Genomic DNA, 21,451 nt, shown 5'->3' with positions numbered 1-21,451 from the left:
TTAGCACCTAGATTCTACTTCTTTTTACAAAACGTTGAAATTCTGTCTGTCGATTACATTTTATAAATTTTCTTGATCATCGTTTTAAAACTTATACGACAAAAGCAAGGAGTATACAAATTTCTAAAAAAACTGTTACGTACTTTAGCAGGAACTTTGCTAAGGTTTGCATTATTTTAAAATCTGATATCACCTGAGGCCTTCGTCAAAAGCACATGAATCTAAACATTATTTTGATAAGCATTTCTTACTCTACACAATAGAAGTAACGGGAAAACCACTTTCAAAATAATTTTTTTGGTACTTGAAGACGTCATCAAAATTCAAGTGGTTGCTTTCTTTTCCATTTTTTTTCTCCTGCCATAATGGATTTCTCCACGGGCCTTATCGACTAGTCTCTTTAATAATAGCCATATTCTGTCTGCATGTCCGCGAAAGCCGCATCCCGTAACGGAAACACGAAGTTTTTTAAAATACGCACCAATATCAAATGCGATATATTTTTGTCCACTTTGTTGCAAGGAATTAACTTAAAGGACGGGGGACCCCGTGGATATTACCACAGGCTAACGACTAGTCTATTATTGTAAAACTCGCTGTCCGTCTGTGCACCAATTTAAAACCCTGGGGTTTTATAATCACAAACTGTATTGTTTAAAGAAACATATACATGGTCGTTTAGCCTATATATTTTTATGGTAATATTTCGACCTCCGTATTGGAGGTCTTTATCAGACTGTCTTAATCTGATGAAGATTCATGACGTGCTTCTTTGTTGCATTCTTCGTATTGTTTGTTCATAGTGGGAACAACAAGTGTTCTCTATATGGATTAGAATGTTGTGTGATTGATAAAATTCATTCCAGCAAATTCTAATGGCTTTCGTATCTTATCATATGTTTCATCAGAAAAGAAAATTGTCGCGGACAATACTTTGTTAAATGTTGCGAGTTTTCAGTTAAAAAGGCTAGGTATACCATTTGAAGGCATAAGTGTGCAGAAAACATGTGAATTTACAACCCATACTTGTGCGGACATTGAGGACATTAAACTTAACGAAATAATTGCTCCGACATGCTTTCGTAAACTATGAACGTTTAATGTGGAATAAAAAATGAGCAAGTGATCTCAAACTTCCTAACCAGTTTTCTTTCCTCTGTTGGTGAATAATGTTATATAAGATATTACTGTCCATTAAATGTATCGAACGCGTTTCTAAATTAAAACAATCGCCTTCCTAGAGTAAAATGTCTATTTATAATAATTTTTGCAACAATTTGCTTTCCGAGAAATTGCACAACATTTCACAAATTGCGAACAACTTTGCCTTTTAACCTGTCGAGACCGGCCCGCTTAAGGACTTCTCAAATCAAGAGGTGGTGAAACTCTATACACCTAGAGTTAAGATAATTTAATGAAATTCCGATTTTTCATCTAAAAGGTCCCTCTTCGTTTGAGAGCAAAACTGTAAGTAAAACATGCAATAATTAACCGAATTGGTACAGAGATCATATTATTCAAATACTATAACTGAAAAATAATTATAATAATAAAATTTCGAATAAATCGATAATCAGACATTTTCAAAATCCTTGTATTTTCAGTGAATGTTATAAGGCATGACGTTTGAGTCAGTTTGGACAGTAACGCGAGCAGTTACGCAGACATGCGCAGTAGAGAAGTTTATAGTTTCACATTTTTTTGAGGTTCTTTGACATTTTCAAAAATAATTTAGGCAATACATCGTACCCTCAAACGTTGCGTTACATGTGTTTAACTGAACATTATGCCAATGAACAGATGTAGTGCTAATAAAGTAATTTTTCAGATGGTGTTTAGTGGCGTTTACGGGAGTTAGACTAAAAACAATCGCATTTAAAGACACTTTTAATATGAGCTTTAACATTATCACTGGCTAATTATGGTTTACAAACCGACTGTAGTCATTCTGACATTTTTTTAGGTTTTGTACATCTGCATTTTTAATTCCAATCTGGACATTCTGACCCTTCAGATGTATTACAATTCAGCAGTATAAACGGCGCCTTATTCTTATTCTCTTCATCTAATTCTGCTGGATATACAGCCCACTTGTTTGATCCACCATTCCACAATTTCGTCGGTGAACGCTTCTCTGCTATTGTGACGACTGTACCTTTTGGGTCCGCGTATTTGATGATGACAAAATCTCCATAAGTTGAAGGAGGATTTTCAGCAACCCTGACATATGGCAAAAATTTGTCCCTGCTGTTGTAAGTCGCATACCTAAAATATAAAAGATATGGCACTGAGAATTTTTAACTAATTAATCTATTCCAAATATTTTAAACAGTATAAATATGCAATATGAGTCACACTTGTTCATTCTCGTCCCCAGAGCTCTTTGAGCTTCAAACTTTGAAAGTAGCTCTGGAACCCTCTGGTCACGTGATTGATTCTGATTGGTCTATTCTTAGAGATCTATGTTTTTCCGCGAAAGATTTTGTATTTAGTATTTAAATGCAAACAAAAATAGCGTTGGAGAGACTAAGGATCAAAATATACTTGCGTTTCATTATATTATGAATAAATCAGATATTAAGGGCTATATATATTAACCAAGAATAAAGCTTGGTTCTCTCTTTTAACAGAATTTCCTGCTAGTATTTGACTATTCTTTACATAGCTAGTTTTAAGTGACACACATGGCCCACTAGCTAGGCTAAAAGGAGCTGCTCTCTGCTAGCTAAAATTAATGGGGGATTTCGCCTTCCTTTTCACTCTGCTACTAGCTAGCCAGCCAGCTAAGCCAAGAGGTAGACTGAGAAAGAATTGGCAGGAGGTAATAAGGACAATTGTGTAACAGATGAATTTGATTTTGAAGGGGAGGGACGGTTTTTTTTAACAACTCCTTGATGCTATGTTGCATGACTACAATACTTCTGAGTTTCAGTATTTATCTATTAGAAACTTGCATGCAAAAATTTTTAGGTCCCATACCCTTCAGAGGCTTTGATATTGGTCAACCCGTTTTAAAAAAAAATTGTATTTTATGGGAAAATTCAACCCAGGATATGCTCTACATAATTTCTAACCCAAGAACAGTTCTAGTGTGGAAAAAATGTACTTATTTTTTAAACAAAATAAACTTAGAATTGTCCATGAGTATTTGGTTTACCAATGCTTTGAATCTAAGGTTTCTTGTTTCTGTCCTTTTTTCAAAATCACTTAATATATAAAATACTGATATATTTTTGACAAAAAAACTGATAAAACATTGACATTGACAAAAAAAAACATTGAAAACATCAACATGATTGGTTTTCTTATGTTTTAGCAAACCATCCACCCTTATTAAGCTCAAATATAAAACTATAGCTAATGATTAAAAACATAAAACGGTAATATAATGGATAGTAAGTTGGCCAGGTAGTGTGCTAAATATGTACGTATCGTGAGACTTCCACTCAGCTGACTAAAACTAGCACCTAAGCTACAAAGCAAAGTCTGGTCACGTAAATAAGGTTGAGACTTCCTTGCGTCTTGAACGTTAAAAAAAATTCAAAATTTGAATAGCTAAGTGCTTTGGACTCATCATCAAATTAAATTTCTTACTATACGGTCAGATTCATTTTCTCTATAGTTCACTAATCCAATTAGGTGACCACAAACGGTAAGTAAAATTAAAAACGGCCAGCCCAACATGAAGTAATCAAGTCAAAAAAAAATACTCCACATATAATGGGAGCTGCCGAGGTATTGTTGTACAATACATGCCTATAAATATGAAAAACCAATTTACGTGTCAAGGTGGTGATGTAGTTTTTAGAGATAAACACTGACACTTAAACATTGAAAAGACTAAATTGATCCCTAATAAAAATAATATTCTTTTAAGAAAAAAAAAGAACCCTTTAAGGTTATAATCTGTTAATTTTGTTGAAATTCAATGCGTTTTCCGACAATCTAGAGATGTTATTATTCAAGATATTATTTGCTTTCTGCAGTGTTGAATAATTTTTTTTGAAAACTAACACGATCCGAGGTAACAGCTCTTTTTAAAATTCTCCTTATTAACATTGGTTTTTATTTAAACTGAGTTTATTTTAAAGTCTATTTAAGATATGTATGAAAAGTGCTAGACTAAATATACAACAGACATTAAACCTGTACTAAGCGCTAATGGTAAGGGAAGTCATGTAGTTAGTTTTGTACTTACCATTTTGGTAGCTTTAAAAGTCACTTACCTATATGTTTCATGTTCGGTGAATCGCGGATCAACGAATTTAAAGCTGTAATAACCGTTGTGTTTTTTTGTTAGAAGAATCTTGTCTTTTGTTGTAGGAGTGTCTGAATTATAACTCACGGAATATAAAATTCTTATGCTGAGACCATCAGTGAAGTCAGCAGTAAAACTTCTCCGCAAATAATAAGCAGGCCAATACTTGGATTTGATGACATAGTTGCCAGTGGGAACTGTGCTTGGTTCGTTTATTCCGTTTGCTTTAAGAAAAGAGTAGAGAAATTTGCTTTGCCTATTATGCCCTGGTGGATAGTAGTGAACCATGGTTTGTGCCACTGCTAAGGATGGTGCATGAAAAAAGCTTAGATGCCTCTGATAAAAAGTGTCTCGATTTTGATCCAATGCGTTTTGATATCCACCAGCTATTTCCTTTCCTGTCTCTCCTATAACGAAAGGAAAATTATGCCTTTGTACTTATAAGCAATGATTCGGTGTTAAATCAAGTATCAGGGCACCTTGGTGGTAACACCTAGGAAATCCTGTACAAAAACATTTTCTTTTCTCATTAACATAATAAGCGCTTATAACTTTGCGTTTAATTTTTTATGAAATTCCATTTCATTAGCCGGAGAAGATGCAAATCAGGTCATTAACTGAGTTCACAGAGTAAAAACAGGCGCATATGAGGTTGATGATACTAGCTCTAATTGTAAACTATACGCGATGCAATCACATTTTTAAATATTGACAAGTTCGCCCGGCTTTTATTTACTGCATCTCGTGGCTAACCAATACACATTAATGTTTTATTCTTTCCAAAAAAAACATGCTTTTTTACGATAAGAAATCTCAAATAAACCAAACTTTAGCGTACAGAAATAAAACAATCAGCAAATCAACACATTTAGAATGGCTTGTACGTGTTTTCTAACAGAAATATATAAATTCTATAAATTCTGCAAACATTAATGGGTTGACTTGGAATTTTTAGAGACGTTTTCCTGAACACTAATTGTGTCATGGTTATAACAGAGGTACAACGGCGCGTGTATTTCTTATTCTTTAAGCCAGGTTTGCAACACATTTTTCATGTTTTTACACTTACTCTCGAAAATACAGGTTTCCTGTGTCTTTACAGTTTACATAACTCTAAAGATATAGACTTCAGCCTTTAGAGAATATATATTTGAATAGCTTTTTGCAACTGTAAACAAACGCAGGTGTGCTGTTAATTTAACTTTGCATCTCGTATAGTTTTAAAAGACAATAGGAATTTGAATAAAATTTGAATGGATGATTCGTGAGTTGTAACTACTGTTCGTTTATACCTCTATGATCATATGGGCTTAAATCTTGCTTCTTCAAAGTTGCATGATCATGAGTTATACGCAATAGACAGCATGTCGCATGCCCTTTATAGGTTGAACAAAAAAGTCGGGCGGCTAAAAACTGTGGAAAGACTGTACTCAAGACCTAAATCACTTAACTTTGCATCTCGTATAGCTTTAAAAGACAGTAAGAATTGTACTCAAGACCTAAATCACTTCAAGAGAAGCGAAATAATTCACAGTATTAACAAGGAATAATTAGAAATTCAATTAAACTCATTTACATTGGTTTTCAGTAAAATTATTTTGGAGGGTGTGCTATATACTATGAAGGCTTTTAAAGCAATGGTGGAAAGCATAAACGCACTTACAGCGCAGTTTCAGAAATTTGCTCAACACAATCTTTTTTCTTATTTGGTCCACTCCAAGTAAAAGTAATTTATACTTTTATTTTAAAACGACTTAGTACTATAAGATAATATGAGAAAAAACTAAGAAATGACGAAGGAAAAGGAAGTTGTTTGCCCAATTCTCTATAACTTTACTTAGCGAGAATCATGCAGCAAACCATTTCACCTTTTGAGCCTAATATTTAACCCTAATCTTCTATGCATGCAGTAACAAAAGAAGATCTAAAACGGTTATTAAATCACTCTAGCCCATTATAGAGACTGTGTGTTCCACGGTTAATTAGGCTTGTTTTATTATTTTAGTTTTATTCTGAAGAGGCTTTTTGTGTAATAAGTTTTAGGTAGGAAGAGATGCTTCAAGTTGTTTCTGTCCTCATACGATGTAAAACTGCTTAACATTGTAAGTCTTAAAGGCTCGTCAGTGACTAAGACACAAATCCACATAGGCACAAGGGAAGGTAACCATGTTAAAACACAAGGCACGTATTTAAAGAGACTTTTCCATCTGGATCACCTACCTATTATATTAGTATTTTATTGATAAATGAGAAAAATGATGAAAATTTACCTGATTTTACCAGTATTGTCATCATCTTCATCAATCCAAGATCGCGGTACGTTGCCAATTGAACAAACGCGATTGCTAAACCGTATGCACCTTTGCCACCACTTGTAGTATCATCGCCAGCACGGTCTTGTATTCGGTGACCTACTTTACCAAGAATGTTTGCACCGTAATTTGGAGGGATCTTGTTCGTATAAAGGCGCATTGATGTATCTGATTCAAACTCTGTTGTTGTTGATATTGCAGCAAGTGCTGACTCCAACTCTTCTTTAAATCCATTTACTTCCGACTTTAACAATTCATCGTTTTCTTCGCGAAGTATATTCTTTAGCATTGTGGCTATGATCTGCTTATCCTATATAATAAGTCATAACATTCAGTTATTAGCAAACTTTCCAAAATCTCGAGACTTTCATAACTAATTTCGCAACTCTTAAAGCCTTGCTTTTCTCATGTGACTTGAATATACGCTTTTTATAAGCAACATGTTATGAGCAATTCGAGACTTAAATATTCAAGAACTGGAACAAATTGTATGCAATAAAAATACAGAAAACTAAGCCGAAATTTTGTGTAGTGTATACAAAACAAAAGCGTACACCCGAGTCTCCAACAAGTTGAAACCTATTTCTAACGCAAATGTTGAGATATAGCAATTTCACAGTTTCCTTTGCGGATAGTAACTTCAATTCAAGTTAAGGAAATGTGTATCTGTCTACACGTCCAGCAAACTTACTTTTCCTTCACAATAGGCAATTTTGTGTTAAGAATATATGAACGTTCGAATATGCTGTTTAAAATATGTCATAAAAACAGACAATCGAGAGATTTATAATAATGTCAGCGAAGAGATCGCACGCGTTTTTTCTAGCTGGTTTGATTGTTGGAATTTATTGTTGTTTTTGTGTATTCAAACCAAGATTTGTGAAACCAGATGGAATAAGTTTAACACTTAATGTTCAAGACTACTACGACGAGATTGGAGAAACGTTTACTTTCAGTCCAATCCATGTTTGTAAACAAAACCTCGACCAACAGTAAGTTGTACAAGACGCAAAAGTTTGTTTATAGTTTTACTACTCTTGTGTGGTGACATAGAAACATGTCCTGGACCGGAAAGCCTTGGTGAATTTTGTGGTAAAAGAGGTCTGAAATGTGTTCATCAAAATATTCGTGGGTTACTTTCAAACTTTGCCCACTTGGAAGCGTTCGTACACAAGCATGATTCAAAAATTGACATTATAACCTTGTCTGAAACACATATTTTGAACGAGGATTTTAGTCACAATGATGCTCTTTATGAACTGTCTGGTTACACTTTGGTTAAAAGAAACAGAACATCTGGAAAAGAAGGAGGCGTGGCTGTTTATGTCAAAAACAATATTAATTTTAAGCAAAGGCTGGATTTAGAAAATTGAACTTTAGAGTCTCTGTGGCTTGAAATTTTTATTAAAAAATCGAAATCAATTTTAGTAGGGTGTTTCTATCGCCCTCCAGAGGGTTTAAAGTACTTACCATCTAAATATAACGAAACATTTGACAATCATTTAAATTGTATCAATCAAGAAAATAAGGAAACTATACTCATGGGAGATTTCAATGTTGACTATAATGTTACAAACGTCAATAAAGATTTTAAATCTACAATTAATGTGCCTGGTTTTAAACAACTTATCAATAAACCCACGAGAACGTCTTCTACGTCATCAACGACAATTGATTTATTTTTCACTAATTGTTCCGACAATGTTCACTGCACTGACGTATTCCCTACTTCGCCGAGCGATCACGATATGGTTGGTGGAATACGTAGGATACACAACATCAAGCATCCTATGCGAACTCTGAAGTGCCGTATTTACACTAACTACATTCCTGAAAATCTTTTTAATGACATCTCCGAAATTGTAAATTCTGCAGTTACGTATTTTAACTCGAAGCTAAGAGATTCTTTTGATAAACACGCCCCGGTAATCGAAAAAAGAGTTAAATCACGACCTTGTAAATGGCTAACTTCAAAAATAAAATCTCAAATGAACAACCGTGACAAACTTCATCGTAAGGCTCGCAAATCAGGTTAAACAGAAGATACAGAGAAATATAAAAAGATTAGAAATAGTTGCAATAATAACATAGTGAAAGCAAAGGCTAACCACCAGCGTGATCTTATTAACGAAAATCTGTCAAATCCAAGAAAGTTTTGGAATGCAATAAAATCAGTATTCCCAAGCAAACCGAAAAAAAGTGTGTCAAATGACAAAAGATAGCGAAAGCAGAAGTAAAGTAAGCAACTTCAGCAAGTTTTTTAGTACTGCTGTTCACTCCCTTAAATCCAAGTCAATTCAACTTATGAATTTTACATGGAGATACGTACCACCTTTTTCTTTACGAACAAATAAAATTTTCATGACAGGTTATATTTCTAAGATTTTTGTAGAGAAAGAACTCCGATCACTCAAACGAAATAAAGCAACCGGTATAGACGAGTTACCACCCGGAATGTTAAAAGACTGTGCTATTTTAATTTCAAAACCTCTTAGGCACATAATAAACTTTTTGATAAATACCTCAACTGTACCATCAGCCCGGTGCTATCTAAAATTCTTGAGAAGGCTATTCCTAACGAACTCATGAACTATCTCGAAAAAAAGAAATTACTGAACGACTGTCAATATGGTTTTCGAAGTAAAAGCTCCACGAAACTTGCTTCTACTTTATTTTGCGACAGTATTCGTCGCGAAATAGATGGCGGGAAGTTAGTTGGGCGGTTTATATAGATTTATCGAAAGCCTTTGATACGATCGGACACTCGTTATTATTAAACAAGCTACGCATGTACGGAATTAAAGGCAAGGAGCTAGCATGGTTTACCGACTACTTATTTAATCGAAGTCAGTTAGTAGACATTAACAATATTCGATCTAGCTACGAGCCAATTTACTGCGGTGTTCCACAAGGTTCCATTTTGGGACCACTGCTTTTTATATTTTTTTATGATGATTTTGTGGACCATATCTCAATTTCTAAAGTTATAATGTACGCAGATGACACCGTCATATGCGTTGCTCATAAAGATGTTACTAGAATTGAACAACTTCTCAATCAAGACCTTGAGAGACTATCAGTATATTTCCGTGGAAATGAGTTAATTATAAATTTATAAAAAGGGAAAACAGAAGTCATGTTGTTCGGAACGGCTAAACGCTTGAAAGCACATAACAAGTCTCTACAAGTTGTATATCAAGAAAATCCGATAAATTTCGTTTCTCAGTATAAGTATCTGGGAACAGTAATCGACAGCAAGTTAATGCTTAATGACAACTTCGACCGATCATATAAAAGCGCCAGCAGCCGTTTACGCCTACTACAAAGATTACGACCGTACCTTACCGCTGAAGCCGCACACAATGTTTTCTCGATGATGATTGTACCTTTAATTACTTATAGTAGTGCATTGAGAATACCTATCACAAATACACAGCTCAACAAATTAAAATTGCTTGAGAACCGTGCTAGATCGATTGTCCGGAGTGATAATATTCCATCCATCACAGGACTCGTCAACCGTAATATTTGTGTACTCGTTAAAAAGTGTCTACTAAATGAACTATCATCTGAACATTTTGACAATTATTTTGTCAGCCAAAAACATGACAATAACACACGAAATAACGGCTGCATTGTCAGGTTACCTCGGGTCAAACTAGAAATCGCCCGGCAGAGTTTCTATTTTGCAGGGAGTAAACTGTATAATTCACTGCCACTTGAAATTCGAAAAATCGATAAAATGTCTCTTTTTATGAAGGCGCTCAGAGGGTACTTCTCTTAATAGACGATACCAGCTATTGGGCGATGTGCACTCTCAGCGGCTATCTTAGTCACTGTGCCGTCCAGTCTGCTTCAAGTTTAGCTAAGTGGGATTAATGTTTTGAACAATGCCTATGTCTTGTTTAGCTCCCACATGAAGTCACTTCACACCTTGTATGCATACTGTTGCATTTCTACTTGATCAATTTCTTGTTTGTTTTTACTGTTTTTACTGCTTTTTTCCATTTTTATTCTCAGACAGGACGGACATTGATAGCAGTTTTTTTGTATTTATGTATATATTTGCAAATTACTGAAGTCCTCATCCTGTATAAATATTTTTAAATAAATAAATAATAAATTATTCAAAGCATTTCATTTTGCAAAAAACAATAAACGAAATTATAGAAAAGTGTAACGCGTCCTGTACAGAAAAGTTTGATAACAGAAATTAAAGTTTAAAAATAGACAATATTTTTCTTTCTTATTTTTCTTTCTAAACTTTCAATTTAACTTGATCGTGTGTCCAATCCCTGAAGGCTTTAAAAACGTTTATTCTTGTTAACAATTTTCAATAGTATGTCATTTGTAGTGATGTATTTGTGTTAATTTTTTATATTTTTTACAGTTTTCGCATATAAATCAAACACAAATAAACACTCTACGGTAACAGTTAATTAGTCCGTAAAATATAGTTTTGTATCATATACTCTTACCTTTGCCGCAGGTTTAAAAAGGGGTATGATGCCCGAGACTAATGACGCAACAGCTGAAAGTGCTGGTCCTACTGGAGGTGGTAGAGCAGCTGTTACTGCAGCAATAATACCAAAAGCACCTTCAGCAATATCGTAAGAATCTCCTGACTTAAACTTTGCTAGGTTTGGACCAATTCCTTTTACGACATCCAACGCTTTCATGATATGGTTTGGATCATTCAATTTCTTTATGGCATCCTTTGAATCTTCTGCGCCGTCCGTTACAGATTTTTTTGTTCTTTCATCATTCTTAAGTGTTTCAAGTTCATCAAGTTGTTTTTGCAGCTCTGTAAAGATTTGATCAGTGTCTTCATCAAATTTAGCTTTTGTAGATGGTATCAAATCTCTTGTATGACAACTAGCATAGTTGATAAACAATAACAAAGCCACACACAACATCCACGCTGTTGTAATTTTCATTGCAAATTATTGATTTGTCTAAATTAACAAATGTAGCTTTCTTTCCAGCAACATATAATTCATTAAAAATTAAATAGCTTCCTAACATTACCTACTAAAACAAGAGAAGCTCTGTCCGACCGTAGTGTCTTATTTTCAGTAATTATTCAATTCCAAATAATCAGCAGTACTTGAGGAATAAAGTGAAAACAAAAAAGCCCAAAATCAAGAGTTTTTGTGAAGGGCAATGACCACCTAAAATCATTGCTATTTGATTTAGCCTTTTTTCGTCGTAGAAAGTAAATATAAGCTATTCAGTGATTTTTAATGAGAAGTAAAGTAGGCTTTCATGCGTATTGTTTCTATTTGCAAGGAATAACTTTTCTGAGTCATTTTTTCTCATTAAGTGGCGTGTACACCCTACTGCGAGGTCAGTTTAAAAGTTGACAGAAACAAAAACAAAGATAAGGCATGCCTAAACTAAACTACCTGCACAGTGATAATAAGCTCCATGCAAAGTATACGTTGTTGATTATTGACTTCGCTATATCTGCCTATAAAATCTTAGAACGTTGATCAACATTGTTGCTGCTGTTGTCGCTGCATAGTAAACATTTCAAAAGTCGCTTTACCTGATCTGATAATTTTCCTAAAAATACTTTGCTGTAGCTAGTACATTGTCTTGCGACAAGTATTTAGTATATTCATTACTTCTCAGAACTTTTGGTTTTACAAAATTATTTATTAAGTATAAAAGCAAATTGAATTGTCTGTAAGATAAGATAAATATGAAATTTAATTTCTTTCCAGGTAGCCACAAATTTACATTTTTGTTTTTCAATAATATGATGACACCATCAAGTGAAGTTTAGTGAATGCATCAGTCGCATAAAAAACTAACAAGATAAATCGCAGCCTTGAAATTCTTTCTTAAGATAAGAGGTTAAACGATAAATTAAAAACAAATTACAGGAAAAAAGCTTGAGAAAAAGTATTCACCTACCAGTGTTCTCCTTTCTGCGCTTTTTCTCTTTTCTTGTCTTTTTCTTTGACCCAAACCTTTTTATGAAACGAAATCTCTAAATATCAGGGGGGGATAATCAAATAAATGTACTAAGAAAAGCTTTGACTTGAGTAGTGAAAAAAGTCCCCGGTATATTTACGTTATGTAGACATAAACAACCTGCTTTAGTATTTTCAGTTATACAAACAAAATCAAAAACATATTGCGCTTCATAATTTTCTGGAACAACAAAATAAGAAAAACAAACTCATTTGAAGCATGTCTGGTTGAGAATATCTTCTTGTAAACTAGATTCTTAAAAATAATATAATATGTCATAATTTTAATGTCCCGTTAATAAGTAAATATATGTCCTATATCTCTATTTTGAAGCGTAAAGACAAGCATGTTTCTCTTTATAACAAATGACAATACTAAACAAACAAAGGCAAACGAAAATACATTACCTCGTCCAGTTGTAAACTTGAAAGTACGTTTTGTAGCTGAAAAATCCTAAAATACGTTTATTAACTTTATCCAGACAGGCGGATATTCTCTCTGTGTCTCTCATACTCACTCTCTCTGCGTGTGTCTCTCTACCTCTCTATCTCCATCTTTGTCTGACTTCCCACATATATATTATGGAAACGGAGGTAAAATAGCTCTTCTCAAAATGGTCTGATTTCATTTTGTAAAAACAAATTTAAATTTCTCCGACATAAAGTAGGAAAACTCGGGTTAATTATTCATGAGAGGAAGCTGTAAATATTCGTCTTTACCCTGGCTGTTCAAAGATTTTTTTTATAAATTAAGGTTAGGATTAAATCCTTACTTCTAACTGTTGGTATATATCACGTTAAGCCATGTAAAAATTTCTTTGGAAAAGAATGGGCAGACTTACTCACAGAGATGGTCCTCTCGTCTGGAGAAGCTAATACAGTTATTTTAAAGGCTGTTTCTACTTCAAGAAATTTTTTCGTAAAAAGAAATGGACAAGAACAGAACAAAACAGAGAGCAGCAAAACATTTTCTTCTCGTAATTTTCATAACATTTTATTGCGCGCGATTTAATACAGAAGTAAACACACTTTGCCCAATTCTCACGAAATAAGATAACCCGGTTGGCTAACTACTTTTGTGACTGTGTTGTTATTTCTACTTCAACAAAAACGTTTTCCGCAGGAACGAACAAAAATGAAAAGGCATTCTTCATTGAATTTCAAAGATACAGTTGCATAAAATATTTCGGGTGGAGAGTTTTCTTTTCACAAAAGATTGTGTCGAAAAGTTTGATGTAAAGAGCTTGGTGAGAAACTTTTTATCATGTTGTGCGTATGGAGAACGTATTTCCTTTTTTATCGGACTTTTTATTTTTAACACGATGCAATTTAACAATTTCAATTAACTGAAGACAGAAGCATGTTAAAGATATAAAATGAATATCACTTCAGTCATGATTATAAATATGAAAGACTTTATATTTGGCGAAATTATTTGTACTTTCAAAGTAGTCGTCAGGAATTTCATTATTATCTTTGCAGCACAAACTTGCAGAAAATAAACTCATCGGTCTACATTGACCACCTCACATACACCAATTATTGTTTCCAATTCGATTCCCTTCTTTTTGTATAACTTCGTCTTCATGGTTGGAACTTAAAAAATGATCTTGCTTTTCCAATGACAATTCAAGCTCAAAACTAAATGGCTTTAGAGCCGAAATGTCTGGAACAGTGTTTTTTTTTCACAGAAAATCAGAAATCGCTCGAGTTATGGAGCGGTTCGAGTAATGGAGAGTTTGGAAATTTTGCTAAGTACCACAAACGCCATTTTATTCATGAGAACGAGAAGTTCAAAACAAGAATATTTTTAAGCACACCACCGGCGTTCGAACAGTGCGTTCAAATGATCTAAGAGTCAAACACACGCAGAAAATATTCGAATCAGAAAAAAACTCTGAAATTCTTCAATTTTCAGATTGTTCGAGTTATGAAGAGCGAAAATAGCCTAATATGTTTTCAAGGGACAAAATATATTGTTCGACTTAAGGAGATTAGCGAGTTATGGAGGTTCGAATAGTAGAAAGTTGATTATAAGAGTTTATTAGGAAATTTTCACGGTGCCTACGAATTCGTTCGAGTTAAGGAGCGGTTCGAATTAAAGGGTTTCGAGTTATAAAGAGTCCACTGCATAATGCACTTTTTGTTTTTTATTCGAAACTTTGTTGCTTTATAAGCACCAACATAGGGCCTCGTCTAGGTAGCTGTTTTGAACTATAAAACGTCATATTCAGATTAGAACCCGGTCTTTTTTATTCTGACGCGCTTTTTTCAAAAACGAAGTTTTTACGGAGATATAAACAGGGAATATAGTAGATATTTAGAAATAAATTCTTGTGTTTAGGTGTCATTTTTCTGATTTTATAAGATTTTTGAGGTTACTTCCCCTTTAAATGTACAGAACATTTGGTAACGTTCACTACATTTTGTTGCGCACGATTTAATGCAGAAAGTAGACACACTTTGTCTAAAGGCTGAAATACACGGTCAGTTTAAAATGATCATTTTAAAATGATCATTTTAAACTGACCGTGTGTTTCACAAAAAATGACGAAAAACACCAGTCATTTTAAATGATCATTTTAAAATGATCATTTAAACATGTTTGAAGTTTATCATTTTAAAATGATGAACTTCTGCATAGAAATTGCTAGACGGAATTGTTTTACTATGACGCCATTGAGTTTTTTGAGTATATTTCAGTTATTCTGTATAAACAGAAGGAGTATAGAAGATAGTAAACATTTTCAATTTTTTTCGAGTACAAATTTATTATATTACAAGAATAATTTTCAAGATGGGAACTAAAGCGCAGAAAACGGAATCAACTGAGAATTTTATAAGTGCATGGAAAGAAGAAGAAAGTCTGTGGAACGTAACTTTGACAGTTTATAAAAACAAAGATGCAAAGGCTAAAAGTACTAGAATTTTGATGGGAAAATGCACCATGGAAGGTTTGTACTTTTACATTCTCGATACAAAAGCATATCAAAATAACCTTATTTATATCATTATATATTCGTGGATTGAATACCATAATGAATGTTATTTTGTAATTAAAAACTTAAGAATTATACTGTATTATTTATAGAAACATGTAACTTTTATTAGCAACTTTATGTAACTTTTTATAGTATTTTTAGTAGTAAATTGTTGCAATTTTTATTGACTCTGATTTGCATGTATATATATGGGTATTTATAAAGCTAACAATAATAAAACATACATATTTTATTGTTTAGAGGGTGATGTGAAAAGAAAGATAAATACTCTACGAAGTTATTATTCAAAAGAACTCCAAAAATCAATACCAAAAAGTGGAGCGGGTAGAGATGAAATTTACGAGTCAAAGTGGCCTCATTTTCAATCTATGGCATTTTTACGGGACACAATCATTCCAAGAAAAACAACATCCTCTCTGGCAAGTGTATTTTTATTTGCTTTTTATAATATACTTATCTAAATGAAATTGTCTTGCCATGGGACTGTTCCAACTGTATTAAAGTAGTCACAGAATTGATCTCGTACAGCTTTAGCGTCAGGTTTATAGTTATTGGTTCCAGTAACTCTTATTGAACGCAAAGCTTCACTTGATTCAGACCTCCACTCTCCATTATTCACTCTTCCATTTTCAATATCCTCAACATCAAGACTTCCAGGAGGGGTGTAACCTGACGGAGTTTTTTCCCGTAAAAAATTATGCAACACACAACTTGCTAAAGTAATCTTCTGGACGTTTTCTGGTGAAAGAAGTATAGGCGATAAAAAGATTCTAAAACGATTAGCCAATATACCAAATGCATTCTCTACAATCCGCCTTGCTCTGCTTAATCTATAATTAAAAATTCTTAGTTCTTTGGTCATGCCTCTGAATGGGTAAGGTTTCATAATGTTAAGCTTTAGTGGAAATGCATCATCAGCTACCATAACATACGGGAATTCATTCTCATCATCACTTAACGTTGCTGGTGGTGGCATTCCTAATAGATTTCCTTCCAAGGCTTTTGAAAGTGAACTATTTCGGTATACACCTCCGTCGCTCATTCTTCCGTTACAACCAACGTCAACATAAATGAATTTGTAATTGGCATCTACCAAAGCTAAAAGCACAATACTGCAAGTGCCTTTATAACTGAAATAGTACGATCCGCTATGCTTTATGACAACATGTTTGCCATCAATAGAACCAATACAATTCGGGAAGTTCCAACGCTCTTCATACTCTTTAGCAAATGTTTTCCATTCCTCTTCTGTTGATGGTGTCTAAAATAAAAATATTTTTAGGAAAACGGTGGATACAACTCTAACGAGGAAGACGATTGTGAAGGATTCTTTGCTGACTACAGAGAAAACGAAACCAAAGGGATAGAACTAGACAATAATGTTCCCCGGTCAACCAAACAGCCGTTGAATAAAAAACGGAAGGTTGATAATAGCAAAGCGAAAGAAAATGTAATGCTTAATGAAGCTATGGCCGTATTGTCATCCAAAAAGGACAAAGTCAATCACGTTGATGTTCTTTTTGGACAAAACATTGGGTTGAGTCTTCAAGAAATTCCTGATAAACGGGTAAAGGAATATGCTAAAGTGAAAATACAGGAATTAATCTTCCAAGCACAGTTCGGGCTACTACCTTTGCCATTTCAACTGAGTACAACTACTCCTCCCGTAGTACAAAGACAGTCAACTCCACAGAACTTGCAAGGATCGTATTATTCCAGCATGATGACATCCCCACACTCACCTGTAGTGTTACAGATACCACCCCATAATGAGCAAGATATACACAGTTATACTCAGTCTTTTGCATCACCAAACGCTGGCAGTAATTAAAACTCCAGTCATAACGGAATCAATACATTATATTTTAAATATTTTGTTAAATAAATATTACCTTTATATATCTGTCTTTTAAGTTCATGTAGATAGCATCGCATACTTCTGGGATAATTCGAGATAACGTACTTTTATGTATACGGAATATATGTTGCAAGTCTGCATAGTTAGCACCTGTTGATAAGAAATGAAGTGTTGCTGCTAACTTAATTTTTGCTGGAATTGGCTCGCGCATGTTTGTAGTTTCTTTTTGTATATCAACACCTACTAAATTTAAAAGTTCATCAAAATTTTCAGGTGCCATTCTTAAAAACTTTTTATATTCGAACACTTCTTCCACACGCAATTCTCGCAAAAGAGTAATATATACCCCAAGTTCTGTTCTTCTACCGAGCCATGGCTTCACCCAAGTAGATCTATTTCTTCTGCGTTTTTTTCTTTTTGAAAGAATGGCAATTATAACAACTGCTGCAGCACATTCCTCTTCAGAGTCCATAGTGTAAAGAACTTTTATTTACAAATTCTATCATTTTAAAATGACTCGTGTATTCAGGTGTTCCATCATTTTAAAATGACGAAAAACACCAGTCATTTTAAAATGATCATTTTAAACTGACCGTGTATTTCAGCCTTAACTCTCACGACAAATAAACGTTTTGTTACTAATTTTCAGCATGTTGTCTTAGGGGTGTTTTCTACTTCATCAACAAAGTTTTTCGCGGAAACGCACAAAAGAGAAAAGAACGAAACTGAACTGAACTGAACTACACTAAACTAAACTAAAAGGAACAAATCAGTTTTTACTTATAAACCATACTTCAGTTTATCGGAGTCAAGTCTAAAAGTCTACACGAATAGCACCACGAGTGACCACGAGTGACCACAAGTGACCACGAATGACCGCGAATGACCACGGGTGACCACGAGTGACCACAAGTGACAACGGAAAACTACAAGTGACTGCAAGTGACAGGGTATGAAAAGCTGAAAATATTTCAAACGATACTGAGGGACCAAATGAGCTGGTGAGATATAATAAAATTCTGCTGTGTGTGTACAAAAGAAAAGCATGTGGAAACCGTATAGTTTTTTGAAAATTCAAAAAAGCCAACCAAAACTGAAGGGTATGAAGCATGTGGAAACCATCAACAAAACAATGTGCGATCGTGCTTGTTGTAAAACGTTCTAATCTCAATTTTAACAAGAAGCCCTGGGGGCTCTAAGATTTTCCGCGCGCTACCAAAATATTTGATGAAAACCTGCTAATTCGTTGTGTTATTGTGCCAAACATTCGAAGGGGTTTGGTGCATGAACCTCTGAAGATAAAGCACACCAGTGACATTATATCTTACAACAAACGCAAACAAAACGAAACGTGCCATTAAACTCACATTTTAAAAGAAATTGCTAACAAAAAATACAGCCTATCATTCATGGCTAAAAGTCTTGTGATTGAAACGTTTATGGTCTTCGTCTGTGACCATCATTTTCAGCATACTTTTTTATTAACTGTGTCAATTTTTGTCGAAAATAAAGCAGTTTTAATTTTTGGATAAATTTTGGCCTGAAATGACATTTAGGTGACAAAAAATCAAACTTTTGTACCATCATCATTTTCAGCATATTTTATTTGTTAACTGTTCCAGATTTAGCCGAAAATGAAGTGGTTTCAATTTTTGGACCAATTTTGGCCTAAAATGGCATTTAGGTGACAAAAATCAAAATTTTGATGTCACCATTATGTTCAGCATACTTTTTTGTTAACTTTGCCAATTTTTGTTGAAAATTAAGTAGTTTTAATTTTCGGACCAATTTTGGCCTAAAATGACATTTAAGGTGGCAAAAAACCAAAATTTTGATGTCACCATCATGTTCAGCATACTTTATTTGTTAACAGTGCCAAATTTTGTTGAAAATAAAGTAGTTCTAATTTTTGGACCAATTTTGGCCTAAAATGACATTTAGGTGAAAAAAAACAAAATTATTATGTCACCATTATGTTCAGCATACTTTTATTGTTAACTGTGACAAATTTTGTCGAAAACAAATACCAATTTTGGCCTGAAACGTCAATACGAGACTTCCCAGTAGTTAAGGAGCTTGGGTACGAAGTTTACATCTGTGACGGAGCAACGTGAAATCCCAGGGTCGATTTTTTCTCAAAAAATGCTCCGAAAGAAAAAAACGACGGTTTTAAAGAATTTCCTACGCCTTCGGGCGCGGAAATTCAAAAATATAGTAGATTTTATATTAGTGGTTGGTTAACGTAGTTGTAATAATCGTAGAAGTTGAGGGGGTGATGGATACAGAAAAGCGGATATACGTGGATACACACAGTAAGCTTGTACTTTATAACTAATTTGCATTCATCTCTTTTTCTTATCCTTTTGATATATATTTTTTCAAATTTGTTTTTAGTACATGACGTTATGGTTCTTTCTTCTGATGAAGAAACCTTTACGAACAATGACATAGGTAGATGTTAATTTTGTTTCAATTTTCAAGAGGACCTGTAAGTTTTTTCCTGCATATGCTTCTTTTTTTGCACAATTCGAGGCCAAAAATGTTTTCAATTTGTTCCTGGCATCACAGCAATGTTTAAATACTACATTTGTTACCGGAGGAACGTAAAAGTATGAGATTTCTTTCTTATCATAACTTTCAAACAAACCACAATCATCCAACCAAATCATCATTAAACTGTATTCTCACAAAAAATTCGTATTTCTTCTATTCCCTAGAACAAACAGATCGAAAAGTACGCAAAATCGAAATTGACAAAATTGGTGAGTAAAAAAGCCCCATAAGTTAAGATTTCTTTTACTTCGTGTCATTATTGCTTTTATTTTCTATTACTAGATGAATTCAAGTGATTTGGAATCTAACCTGGAAGATATGTCCTTACAAGCAAAGGAAAACACTCCAACTGGTAGATATAACTTTATATCCAAATGTTCAAGTTGGGCTCAAGAGTAGGAAAACACTATTATTCATTTCAGTGACACTAAATGATGATGAAAAAGATGACAGTCAAAGAAAGTTGGAAGATGATAGTGACACAGACTCATATGTGATTTACCTGTTAATCTTTTTTTTTTAACTTCCCGTCAAACTAAGGAAGATTTCTTAACTTTTTAGGAAGTATTTCATATTATTACTTTTTAGATATGTTACAAGAATACATAAATAAGGTTCTTAAACATTATAAAAAACGACTTATAAACACCAATATATTCAGATGTGACGCCCAACTTGAAGGAAATTGTTGAGATCTGCTTTAATCGAATAAGCGAAACTCGTGTGTGTACCAAGCGTCCATATCGCTTTAAAGAAGACATGACATTTGTTATCAATCAAAATAAAGCAAATATTTGACACCCCTATGATCTGGATGTGGATGATAACACTGGAAAGTTTGTAAAGAAAGAGAATGCACGTTTCCATGAAATTACAGACCATGGCGATCACATCGATATCTCTCACGAAGTAACGACACTCAAAAACGATAATGATAGAGTTATTTCCGGTAAGTTCAAAGGAAGATGTCCTAAAACAGGTGTCTGGCATGATGGTAAAGTGGACGTCTCCAAACTATTTGCAGTAATAAGGAGAAGGGGAGGTCAACACTATTTCAGATGGTATTTTGCTTGCTAGAATAATAACATACATGATGCCTGTTAAAGAATATGAACAAGCAAAATCATCATTAAAAGATAAATTAACACACATATTATCCTGAGCTATACCAGAAAATGACAGTAGCCACAAAAAACAGAAAGAAGAGCAAGATCGTTCTTTGAGCTCGTCTAAATCTTTCAGAGCTACTCAACATTCAGTAAAGAAGAACTTGAAAGAACGAGCTCAATTAGGAGAGATTAAGACAATAAAACCGCGGATAGTCTTGAATGAATATGAAGAAAACAATCACAATTTAGAAAGAGAATCGGATGCAGTCATCCCGCGAGATAAAAAACAAATAAAAAATTATCAATCAAATTATTGTCCTAACGATGCAAACCGAACCAATGAAATCTTGTTATTATTGTCAAGTCTTATAGATCAGCCGA

General features: G+C 33.9%; 3 protein-coding genes across 3 annotated transcripts; 1 reads left to right on the top strand and 2 right to left on the bottom strand.

The window, feature by feature from the left end:
* Positions 1 to 1,874: 1,874 nt before the first annotated feature.
* Positions 1,875 to 13,112, bottom strand: LOC130641753 (toxin CfTX-B-like). The gene is made up of 5 exons (XM_057448697.1): positions 12,490 to 13,112; positions 11,049 to 11,525; positions 6,529 to 6,880; positions 4,227 to 4,665; positions 1,875 to 2,265 (listed from the first exon to the last, which is right to left on the bottom strand). The coding sequence occupies exons 2-5, from the start codon at positions 11,505 to 11,507 to the stop codon at positions 1,983 to 1,985; spliced, it is 1,533 nt and encodes a 510-aa protein (XP_057304680.1). The 5' UTR covers positions 11,508 to 11,525; positions 12,490 to 13,112; the 3' UTR covers positions 1,875 to 1,982.
* Positions 13,113 to 15,090: 1,978 nt separating this feature from the next.
* Positions 15,091 to 16,011, top strand: LOC130641757 (uncharacterized). The gene is made up of 2 exons (XM_057448701.1): positions 15,091 to 15,502; positions 15,791 to 16,011. Exons 1-2 carry the CDS (start codon positions 15,346 to 15,348, stop codon positions 16,009 to 16,011), a joined length of 378 nt encoding a protein of 125 aa, XP_057304684.1. The 5' UTR covers positions 15,091 to 15,345.
* LOC130641754 (uncharacterized) lies at positions 16,008 to 18,832 on the bottom strand. Its single transcript, XM_057448698.1, has 2 exons — positions 17,443 to 18,832; positions 16,008 to 16,811 (listed from the first exon to the last, which is right to left on the bottom strand). The coding sequence occupies exons 1-2, from the start codon at positions 17,878 to 17,880 to the stop codon at positions 16,008 to 16,010; spliced, it is 1,242 nt and encodes a 413-aa protein (XP_057304681.1). The 5' UTR covers positions 17,881 to 18,832.
* Positions 18,833 to 21,451: the final 2,619 nt, after the last annotated feature.

Source organism: Hydractinia symbiolongicarpus, chromosome 4 (genome assembly GCF_029227915.1).
Source record: "Hydractinia symbiolongicarpus strain clone_291-10 chromosome 4, HSymV2.1, whole genome shotgun sequence".
Lineage (NCBI taxonomy): Eukaryota > Metazoa > Cnidaria > Hydrozoa > Anthoathecata > Hydractiniidae > Hydractinia > Hydractinia symbiolongicarpus.
The sequence above is the reverse complement of the archived record's forward strand: the minus strand, read 5'-3'. Positions and strand labels throughout refer to the sequence as shown.

Bases quoted from the DNA above. Each gene is read 5' to 3' on its own strand.
- LOC130641753 (XM_057448697.1), bottom strand. From the start codon at position 11,507: ATGAAAATTACAACAGCGTGGATGTTGTGTGTGGCTTTGTTATTGTTT. The intron at 6,881-11,048 runs GTAAGAGTATAT...CTTATTATATAG, and splicing joins TTTTTAAACCTGCGGCAAAG to GATAAGCAGATCATAGCCAC. The intron at 4,666-6,528 runs GTAAATTTTCAT...CTTTCGTTATAG, and splicing joins GACAATACTGGTAAAATCAG to GAGAGACAGGAAAGGAAATA.
- LOC130641757 (XM_057448701.1), top strand. From the start codon at position 15,346: ATGGGAACTAAAGCGCAGAAAACGGAATCAACTGAGAATTTTATAAGT. The intron at 15,503-15,790 runs GTTTGTACTTTT...TTTATTGTTTAG, and splicing joins GGGAAAATGCACCATGGAAG to AGGGTGATGTGAAAAGAAAG.
- LOC130641754 (XM_057448698.1), bottom strand. From the start codon at position 17,880: ATGGACTCTGAAGAGGAATGTGCTGCAGCAGTTGTTATAATTGCCATT. The intron at 16,812-17,442 runs GTAATATTTATT...TTTTTATTTTAG, and splicing joins TAAAAGACAGATATATAAAG to ACACCATCAACAGAAGAGGA.